The sequence below is a fragment of the Staurois parvus genome, unplaced genomic scaffold (assembly GCF_062004578.1).
Source record: "Staurois parvus isolate SC_StPar_1 unplaced genomic scaffold, SC_StPar_1.0 ptg001137l, whole genome shotgun sequence".
NCBI lineage: Eukaryota > Metazoa > Chordata > Amphibia > Anura > Ranidae > Staurois > Staurois parvus.
The window spans coordinates 381,476-392,982 of record NW_028318933.1 but is presented as its reverse complement, the minus strand read 5'-3'; the positions used below and the strand labels follow the sequence as shown (position 1 = coordinate 392,982).

Here is an 11,507-nt window from a genome sequence, read left to right as displayed (position 1 = left end):
TTCCTAGTGGTACCAACAATTTGGTGCTATTCTTCCCACTGATACCAACAACGGGGGAACTATTCCTCTCAATGACACCAAAGATGGGGCACTATTCCTCCCACTGATACCAACAATGGTGCACTACTCCTCCCACTAATACCAACATTGGGGCACTATTCCTCCCAATGCCACCAATGATGGGGCACTATTCTTCCTACTGTTACCCATGATGGCCCTATTTTTCCCCACTGATACCAATGATGGGGTACTATTTCTCCCACTAAACATCAACAATAGGACATTATTCCTCCTCCCATGAACCACAGGTGCTAGGTCTCACTGATGATTTGTGGTTTTAAGCCTTCCTCACTCCAACAACAAACACCTTTTGGCAGGAGTATCATTTTAATTAATAATGTTTATTGCTTCTGGCAAATGGATTACTTGAGTGATACCATTGCAGCTGGGATTAGTAATTAAGTATAAAGCATAATCAGAAATCTTACAACATTTCATAAACATAGCAATAAAGTCTTTTGGAGTAAAAAGTATATGCACAAAATGTGGCCAGTAAATAGGTTTGTAAACCAAATCTCAAACATCTAACACAAAAAGTGACTATGACAACCATAAAAAACCCAGAGTTAGTGGGCAAAACTGGTATACCCAACGAACAACAGAACCCTTTAATGTGATGACAACATCCCATAAAACAGGGCTGTCTTAATGCATGGGCACCTCTGGGCACTGCTCATGGGCCTCAGGTGCATGGGGGCCCCATGATAATCTTGCATTACATCATACTTGCCAACTGTCCCGGATTTTGTCGGGATAGTCACGCTTTTTACTAAGTTGTCAGGGGATGGCCTAGGCAGCATTCCAGAACCTGTAATGTGCCTCATTATCCCAGGCCTCCTGAGTCCTGCCCCTGTACTCTGCCCTTCTGCTTCCCCTCATACTGTGCCCTTTGTGTTGATTAGTCTTTGATTTATGGCTCTTTTCTTGTTGTTTAAAATCAATTTGATTGAAGGTACTAATAAATATATAAAGTAAAAAGTTTGTCAAACTTGACGTGCTCAGAAATGGATACCATCACTCTAGGTGTGATCCCATGGACTTCTCACAACCAGGACTGGAATGAGATGGTGGTGCAGTCCTCTTCAGACTGGGGAAATCCAACACTGCACAAAAACATGAAAACAAAGAGGGTGCAAACGCCTGGTGCATTACCTTAAAACAATTTATTGAAAATAAAAGACAAAGGTTTTACTCACAAACCAAGCAGGTAATTGGCATGTGATTGCATAAACACACAATGTGGACCACTCTCCACCTCCAACTCAAGACAAGATGGTGTGACCTGCTGACGTGTTTCGGGGACCCTGTCCCCTTCCTCAGAGCAAAAGCCTTTGTCTTTTATTTTCAATAAATTCTTTTAAGGTAATGCGCCAGGCGTTTGCACCCTTTGTTTTCATGTTTTTGACTAATAAATATATGTTTAATTCTATCAATTATTTATACTTTAATTCTTGAGAGTAAGTACATAAATATGGGGTAGGCTGGCCCTTTGCCCAGGGGCCATGATGCTATAAGACAGCCCTGCACAAAAACCATCATCTTCATCCTTAATTCATATTAAAAGCACTAACTGGCAAGGAAATATTAGCCCAACAATATGGCTAGAATGAGGTCCAAAACTTGCATAATTACACCAATTCAGCATCAGCTGATTTCTAAGGTGATATCTGAATATCAATACGTGATAGTTTAGGGAATGTTGCACTCTAACACGGGGGTTTTGGCTATTAAATATTTTCACAATGATATACTTGTGTTTTCTAGTCTTTACAATGATATGAACGCAGCTCTTTGAATGGTTTGAAGTCACATAAAGTAGTTTTCTCTTGATTGGTAAACCAATTCTAGTACAAGAAAAAGACCGTCATTAGTCAAGGACCAAACTGCAATTTACTAAATTTTGGACGAAATAAACCAGCTACATTTCAATCCTGAATTGTGTACAGAATTCAGACATTACACAATACAGACATTACACAAACAGATATTGTACATGTCCAATACAGACATTACACAAACAGATATTCAAGCCGCTGATTTAGAAAATACTCACCCAATTGAAAAGGGAGAGGAGCAGCGTCATCTAAGTGTATCGATAAAAACAAATAATTTATTTCCACAAAATTGGCAACTCACAATAGTAGTAGTCAAATGAGCGCTCGTCAAACTGGTGTCAACCGATGTGCAACTCCTGTCCAGTCCCACTGAAGGCAGGTCTCCAGAGCACTGTCCTTGGCTGTCCTGGTGGCTGATGGCCTGATGAAGAAGCATGCATGCTCCAAATGCGTGCTACACCTACTGCTGGTGAACCTGGAGCTGACATCACTCCTGCCCGCCCTGTGGATCTACACCAACCAGGAAGTGCTGGGAACCACCAGCACAGCCAAGGACAGTGCAATGGAGACCTGCCTGCAGTGGGACCAGGCAGTAGTTGCACAGCGGTTGACATAAGTTTGACAAGCGCTCATTTGACTACTACTATTGTGAGTTGTCAGTGTTGTGGAAATACATTTTTTTAATTGCAGGACTTAGATGGTGCTGCTTCTCTACTTTTTATGGTTTACACAGAGTCTCTTCAAGCTCTTCTTGAATTGGCTGCCACTGAGTTAAGCATTGTTGGATTATTCCTTAACCACCTTTGGACTTTAAGCACTCGTGTGGTTCATTTACTAGCCATCACATAATACATCTGGACTTTTTCCTCTAAGTGTGCCAAATATCTCTCTTGTTCATACACACAATTAAAGCCTATATTGACCCAGTGATGATATTACAACTGTTGGTATCACATAAACAACCATTTAGTGGCTCCAGGCAATTTCAGCAGTGAGCATTTCCCCCATAGTTTTTGTTTTTTCCCCCTTTAGTTGAGGGCATTAGCAGGGTGCTCAACTCTTACTCTTGGATATCACATAAAGCCATGTAGTTAAAGCCTAGCAACAGCCAAAACCTTTTCTAAAGGAGAAGGGGGTGGGGACAATAAATACTTATGTCAAATCTTATTACTGTCCATGATCTTCCTGGGGAGATTTCATCTCACTTCCTGTTCCGGGGGCAGCAGGAGAGATGAGAACATTTTGGCAACTTTTGATGGTTCTAAAAATTTACGAAGCTTCAAAATTTGGAATTTCTCAGTCCAAAGTCCCAATGAAGTCAATAGGAATCCAAACAAGGCTCCAAAAATGGTGTATTACAGATCAGCAAATGTTCCGAAATTTTGCAGAATGGTTAGGCAGCCCTGTCTCAAGTGCCAAAGAACCAGTATGTGCTATTTCCTGTCAAAAGTTTACCAGGCATACTAAGATAGGGACCTGGTGGCACTAGCAGTCAACCTAAGGGGGTAGTCAGAATAAGAAACTGGGGAAGTCTCCCGACTTAAGACAGTCCACAAAGCCTGATTGAAGTTCTATGCCTTCCTCACCCTTCATAGTTCGGTTTAAACGTTATGGAGAACCACTAGTTAGGCCATAATATTCTATTTTAGCTTTTAAATAGCTGCAGCAGGAACTCAAAGCTGAGAACCTCAAAGTTGTGAAAAAGCATCTTGTTAAAAGAGCGACAGAGACACTATAGTACTTAAAGGTTGTTTCACAAAAAACAAAAATATCACTTTGGCCTTTCACTTATCCAAATCCAGCTATTCCCCTTGTCAAGTTACAGATGCAGATTTTAAAATCTCATTAAAGTAAAGGTGGATACGTGACTGATTAATGTCAGACCTATAACAGGCCACTTACCGTTTTCTGTGTGCTCATGTTCGGTGTCAGTGAGGGTCAAGTTGGAGTTGGCTCTGCTAGATAGACAAGAGCTACGGCCAGACTTGGTGTTCCGCGCCCACAGTCTCACTGGATGTTCCGGAGATATTACTCCATCTGCTTCGTTGTCTGCATCGTTTTCACCAGACATTGAATAACAATGTGGCAAGCTAATATCAGTCCGGTACAGTGTCCCGTGAGGAGGAGTAACTTCACCAAGACCCAGTTCATGTAACGTGAAGCTGCCACCTAAAACACAGCAAAAATTTGAGTTTTATTAAAAACTTGTTAAATATATTAAATATGCACCAAAAAATGAAAAATTATATAGCTGAACTACAGTGAATAAATCAGCTGTACTGTCAGTGATACCACTGGCCTTTAGTGAACGGATAAGTTACATTCTTATTGATGTTTTTGGCTTTCTAAAAAATGGATAAGCTAAATTCCCACTCATATCATTAGTTTCTAGTGAATGGATAGGCTGTCTTCTCAGTGATGTCACTGCTCTTTAGTGAAAGGATAGGCTGCCTTTTCAGTGATGTCACTGGTCTTTAGTGAATGGATAGATTGTATAGACAGGTGCATTCTGCAGGTGGTGCTCGAACATAGTGGCAATGCAAGGGGAGTAGGATGTTAAGAGGAACTTGGTTCCTCTATGATCTCCTCTGTCACAAGGAGGCAGCTATCCAATTTGAAGCTGGCACCCCATGTGACTTTGCTTGGCCATCTTGGGTCAAGCAAAGCTCCTGGGCTTGTTATGCTTTATGTGAGTGCCTAGGGAAAGGATCCCCATCTGTCAGGGACAGTATTTAGAGATAAGGAAAGGTTCTTGAGGAGTAGGAACAGTGCAAGAACAATTTCTACCTTCCATGATGTCTGCCCTTTTGAATTTGTACTGGCCAGGCCATATTCTGCTCCTAGTGGCAGATGCTGTTGGCATCTTGTATTCTTCATCTGACAAGTCCACCGATGTCTCAGTTGTAAATAGCTCTGGTCGGGTGTGCTCCCCACTTGGCCTGTTGTACTTGCTGACCTTTTATATTGGTAATGCCAAACTTAGACTCTGTGTGTTCACTACCCGCTGCACAACGCTGCACCTAACTCGCAGGGTGCATTCTCAAAGATGTCACTGGTCTCTAGTGAATGGATAGGCTGCATTCTCTGTCATGTCATAGGTCCGTAGCGAATGGATAGGCTGCATTCTCTGTCATGTCATAGGTCCGTAGCGAATGGATAGGCTGCGTTCTCTGTAATGTCATAGGTCCGTAGTGAATGGATAGGCTGCATTCTCTGTAATGTCATAGGTCCGTAGTGAATGGATAGGCTGCGTTCTCTGTAATGTCATAGGTCTGTAGTGAATGGATAGGCTGCATTCTCTGTAATGTCATAGGTCCGTAGTGAATGGATAGGCTGCGTTCTCTGTAATGTCATAGGTCCGTAGTGAATGGATAGGCTGCGTTCTCTGTCATGTCATAGGTCCGTAGTGAATGGATAAGCTGCGTTCTCTGTAATGTCATAGGTCCGTAGTGAATGGATAGGCTGCGTTCTCTGTCATGTCATAGGTGCGTAGTGAATGGATAGGCTGCGTTCTCTGTAATGTCATAGGTCCGTAGTGAATGGATAGGCTGCATTCTCTGTAATGTCACTAGCAGGGTCAGATTTAGACTCTAGGGGGAGGGGGTCCAGGGCACTCCAGTTTCTTGAGGCCCCCATATATGGAGCTGGTTTACATTCTCGATGATAGTCACACATTTTCAAAATGCATGACACAATGCCATTCTGAGGTCACACAAACACACTCACATGCAGTCATAGGCTACCTTCCTTAACAGTGTAAGCACTCTGGATGTGTGTGGTTCGCTTGAGCTGTTACCCCTTTTGCCCCCTTACACATCCGGCACTGGTCACAGGTCTTTAGTAAATGAATGAGCTGCATTACCAGTGATGTCACTGGTTTCTAGTGAATGGATAGGCTGCATTCTCAGTGATGTCACCGGTCTCCAGTGAATGGATAGGCTGCATTCTCAGTGATGTCACTGGTCTCTAGTGAAGGGATAGGCTGCATTCTCAGTGATGTCACTGGTCTCTAGTAAATGGATAGGCTGCATTCTCAGTGATGTCACTGGTCTCTAGTAAATGGATAGGCTGCATTCTCAGTGATGTCACTGGTGTCTAATGAATCGATAGGCTGCATTCTCAGTGATGTCACTGGTCTCTAGTGAATGGATAGGCGGTATTCTCAGTGATGTCACTGGTCTCTAGTGAAAGGATAGGCGGCATTCTCAGTGATGTCACTGGTCTCTAGTGAAAGGATAGGTGGCATTCTCAGTGATGTCACTGGTCTCTAGTGAAAGGATAGGCGGCATTCTCAGTGATGTCACTGGTCTCTAGTGAAAGGATAGGCGGCATTCTCAGTGATGTCACTGGTCTCTAGTGAAAGGATAGGTGGCATTCTCAGTGATGTCACTGGTCTTTAGTGAAGGGATAGGCTGCATTCTCAGTGATGTCACTGGTCTCTAGTAAAGGGATAGGTTGCATTCTCAGCAATGTTACTGGTATCTAGTGAATGGATAGTCTGCATTCGCAGGGATGTCACTGGTCTCTAGTAGATGGACAGGCTGCATTCTCAGCAATGTCACTGGTCTCTAGTGGATAGGCTGCATTCCTGGTAATTTCTAATGAATGGAAATGAGATATCTGTGATCACCTCCCACAAACCTGTACAGCTTTGGCACATCTAATCTTGCTAGAGATAAGGTGAAATGAGGCCGATGCCAATGTGTAGCCCCTAATTCAATGTCGCTTGATTTACTCACCAGCACATGTATTACAATGCAGTTGTTTTGGTTGAGTAGCTAAAATGTGCCAACCCCATTTTGAGGTTGAAATATTTATTTATTTATTTATGTATGTATGTATTTATTACAAGTACTTATATAGGGTCGTCAATTTACGCAGCGCTTTACATCTATGTATTGTACATTCACATCAGTCCCAGCAAACGAACAAGGTTTCGAAGCTAGAAGATCAGATGAATCATGAACGTTTCTTAGCCTGGCAAAGTTGGAACATCTAACTGGTTCAATCACATCTTGCACTTCACACCTTTTTTAATTAAGCCAGGCAGGTTGTGTTTCCTGACAAGCATGACAGGCAGAGAAACTTAGGCTTTCACACCTTCTAACTTCAGGAGCCAAGCCTCGTACTACAAAGCTGCCAGTGATAATTGCACCCAGACAAAAAGCTCCTTGCTTTGACAAAACGCTGCACTGCTCAGCTTCAAATGTTCGCCTAAAGTTTTAGAGATTAATCAACTTGATTTACGGAGAAGTGGTAATTTGCACTGTTTCTTTCAATGGCAGTTCTTACTCTTTCTTTCTTTTTTTTTTATGTCTGGCAGAGGTGCCAGAGATGGATTTGGTGATGGATTTCAAAATAAATTCAACAACATTTTTTCCTAGTACATTCACACTAATAGGCTTTTCATTTTTGGGGTGTTAAAGCGGAGAGTTCAAAGTCGTTTCTCTTAGTGCCAGCTTCTCAGCCAAAACAAAACAGGGATTATTCATAGAGACTGGTGAGGTGGTGTGGTGGCTACGTCAGGTGTGAGGAGCATAGATTCTCTCAGGCCATAAGAGCTGGGCTTGGGCTTTTATCCAAAAAGCTTAGGGAACGCAGAGCAGGGAGCATCATTCTTCAGAAGAAAGAAAACTAACCTTTAAATTATAACTATGGGTTTAGTTATAATTTAAAGGTTAGTTTTCTTTCTTCAAAAATGCAATATGGTGCCACTGACAATCATTAGATGTGGTAGTTGCATCAGTTTTCTTTTTTTTCCCCCCTCAAATTAAGAACATTTTCTGAATCTACACAAAATACCCATTGGTCTTGTAGGCAGATCCAGTCTGTTTGCTCCATTGTAGGTGGTACTCAAACGAGTGGTACCACAGCCTTGAGAGGAAGTCAAGGGAAACCTGGTTTCTCTATGGTTTCCTGAGTCATGGAGCAGGGTTCTGGTTGGCTATGCTGCATCCAGGTAGCCTCTGGTGGCAATCTTGGGTCAGCATGGTCTTTATAAATCCCTGCCCCTGGGGTTTTGGTTCACATTTGCAAAGTGGTTAGAGTAGAGAGCAGGGGCGGACTGACAACTCATGGGGCCTCCGGGCAATAGGAGATCATGGGGCCCCTGTGTCCTTGCCCACACTCAAACCACACTCAAAAAAGCCTATGAAAGGTACCAGTGGCATCTCATGGGGCCCCCTACTGACCCCGGGCCCTCGGGCAGTGCCCGAGTGTCTGAATGGTCAGTCCGAGAGACCCCATCTGACAGGGAAAGTGACTGGAGGCATGGAAAGGATCCTAATGAGTAGGGACGGGCTAGGGCTTCGCCATCCTCAGGGAAGCCTCCCTTTTGGGACTGGAGTGGCCAGGCTGCACTTCACCCTCTGAAACAGACACAGTCGGTGAATCTCTTCTCGCTGCTTCTCTGCATTTGAACTGAACTGTGAGTGCTTTCCCAAAACAGCGCTCTCCTGCTGTGGTATTTGTAGTTTGGCATTCTCTTTAATACAAGGTCCAAGTTTTATTGCAACTCTGGGTCTTTACTGCCAATACACCATGCTGCACCTCCCCACAATCTTACTAAAAATGCCATGTCAGGTCAGCTTCACCGAAGAATAACTTACTTCCTAACTATCTTCTGTAAACTACTAACTGTCCTTATGCAATGGAGATAATGAGATTCAGACATGTTTGGAGTCCATATCAGGAAAGCAGCCTTGGGTGACAACCTTGGTTCCCACCATAGATACAGTGGAGGAGTGATATAACTACCCAGAGACAGGAGGTGTATTCTTTGCAGGATTTCCAGATGAAAAAAAAGATAAAGAAGCTTGAAAAAAAAAAAACGAGTAACTACCACACCTATCACTTGTAATCTGCAATATACAGTCATGGTCAAAAATATTGGCGCCCCTGCATTTCTGTCAGATAATGCACCACTTCACCCAGAAAACTGTTGCCATTACAAATGTTAGGCATTCTCATGTTTATTTCTTTTGTTTATTTTGGTATGACACAAATACGTGGAGAAACAAAAAGCCAAATCTGACACATTCCACCCAAAACTCCAAAAATGGATTGGACAAAATTATTGGCACCTTCTTAACATTGAAAGAAATAATCGCATTCCAAGTTTGTAAATCTCCTGTAATTTGTAATTAAACTTACAATTGTGAAAAATGTACTCAACCTTTCTGTTGTGTGTCTTTGTGTGCCACATAGAGCACAGAGAAGAGAAAGAGCAACAAAGAATTGTCTGAGAACAAAAATTGTGGAAAAGCATGGACAATCTCAAGGTTACAAGTTCATCTCCAGAGATCTTAATGTTCTTGTGTCCACTCTGTACAACATTGTCAAGAAGTTTACAGCCCATGGCACTGTAGCTAATCTCTCTAGATGTGGATGAAAGAGAAAAATTGTTCAAAGATTGCAGTGAGGGATTGTTTGAATGGTTGATAAAGAACCTCGATCAACTTCCAGACAAATTCAAGCTGACCTTCAGGCTCAAGGTACAACTGTGTCGGCTCGCACTATACATCAGCATCTGAATGAAAAGGGACGCTATAGTAGGATATCCAGGAGGACCCCACTGCTGACAGAAACATAATAAAGCCAGATTGGAGTTTACCAAAACTCACCTGAGGAAGCCAAAATCTTTTTGGGAGAATGTGCTGTGGACAGATGAAACCAAATTACAGCTTTTTGGTAAAGCCCATCATTGTACTGTTTTCAGAAAAAGAAATGAGGCCTTTAAAGAAAAGAATACAGTCCTACATTCACACATGGTGGAGGTTCACTGATGTCTTGGGGTTGCTTTGTTGCTTCAGGCACTGGATGTCTTGACCATGTGCATGGCATTATGGAATCTGAAGACTACCAAAGAATTCTGGGGTTCAATGTAGGGCCCAGTGTCAGAAAATTGGGTCTCTGTCAGAGGTCATGTGTCTTACAGCAGGACAATGACTCAAAGCACATGTCAAAAAGCACCCAGAAATGGTTTCAGACAAAGCGATGGAGAGTACTGAACTGGCCACCAATAAGTCCAGATCTCATGCCCAGAGAGCATCTGTGGGGAAATTTCAAAACAGCAGTTGGGAAAAGGAACCCTTCCAATCTGAGAGACCTGGAGCAGTTGGTGAAAGAAGAGTGGTCCAAATTTCCAGTAGAGAGGTGGAGGAAACTCATTGATGGTTACAGGAAGCCATTGATATCAGTTATTTTTTCTAAGGGGTGTGCTAACAAATAATAAATTTAGGGTGCCAATCTTTTTGTCCAGTCCATTTTTGGGGTTTTGCGTGGAAAGTGTCAGATATGGCTTTGTGTTTCTCCGCTTTTTTTGTGTCATACCAATACAAACAAATGAAATAAACATGAGAATGCTGAAACGTGTAATTGCAACAATTTTCTGGGTGAAGTAGTGCATTAGCTGACAGAAATGCAGGGGTGCCAATATTTTTGGCCATGACTTTATTACATTTTTGTTTTGGGGTTTAGATACATTTTAACCTCACTCTATTTCTTTATGTTTTTTTACTCCAGTTTCTCCATACAGCAGTTGTACAGGGTGCCCAACTATGGCTGAGAAGAACATTCAGCACAGGAATTAGACCCATTATTGTCATTGGCTCAGCGTCAGAGCTCAGTAGCAGAACAGATTATGCTCACCCCTACCCTTTTCTGCAATACAAGGGGGTGGGTCTGTTACTTAGCTCTGATAGCACTGAGCTCTGTAGTAAGAGTGTAAGAAGCAGCCTTTTTATAGCATGAAAAATGTATTTTTAACAAATTTCCAAAGTTAGTCAAAAACTAATAATGCAGTGGCTGGTATAGGACTATAAAGGAATAAGGTGAGAAACAAATTGGGTTTTACCCCTTAGTCTACACCTAACACTCATCCTAAACATCTTGTATTACCACAATCAAAAAATACTATAACAGCCATACTAGTGCAACACCCTCTTAGGTAAGATGATAGGTAAATTTAGTTCTGGCTCCTCAGTAATCATTGGATTTCACTGGACTGTTCCAGATCCCACAGGATGCAACTTTGATTGCTTCTCCTGCATGCTGGAGGCTTCCAGAACAAAGAGGGCTGGGAGAGTCAAATGGGCAGCTTGAATATTCATTGTGTTGCAGCCAATCCCTATCGAGGTATGCCCAGTAGATGGCCGGAGGTGAATATAAGTAGTCTGAGGACTGGAGCAGTTCTGTTCTTGTCCTGCTGGAGAAGTTGCCAGCCTCAGGGGCTGTTGCCTCTCAGTTTCAGTTTCACCTAAGGATCTGATCTGGAGAACTCACTGAAGAATGCCTGGTGGAGGCTGGAAGGTGTGTAGCTGCCTTGTGATATTAAATATAATGGTGCAGCGTTAACCTAAATGAACTATAATCAATAAATGTGAAAATACGTGAACTAGATCCTTAAAGTGAAAACATAAGTGTTAAGCATATTAATTACCTAATAAATAAATCAAGTCCAAATGGGACTATATCAATTGTACAAAGTGAACTGATACACTGCGGGATCCAATGCGATAACAATATGTGTTAAAAACAAACAAATAGAAAGAAATTTGAATTGCAGAGTATGACGTGAACTGATCCACTCGGGGATCCAATGTGAAGTCCAAA

The 11,507-nt window shown here is 42.3% G+C and overlaps 1 protein-coding gene across 1 annotated transcript in view; it reads right to left on the bottom strand.

The window, feature by feature from the left end:
* Positions 1–1,074: 1,074 nt before the first annotated feature.
* LOC149439266 (teneurin-4-like) overlaps positions 1,075–11,507 on the bottom strand; it is a 39,989-nt gene continuing 29,556 nt past the window's right edge. Inside the window, exons 2-3 of the mRNA XM_089659237.1 lie at positions 3,798–4,064; positions 1,075–1,163 (exon numbers count right to left, since the gene is read on the bottom strand). Of these exons, the coding sequence (XP_089515363.1) occupies positions 1,075–1,163; positions 3,798–4,064 (356 nt within the window). The remainder of the gene's footprint in view (positions 1,164–3,797; positions 4,065–11,507) is intronic.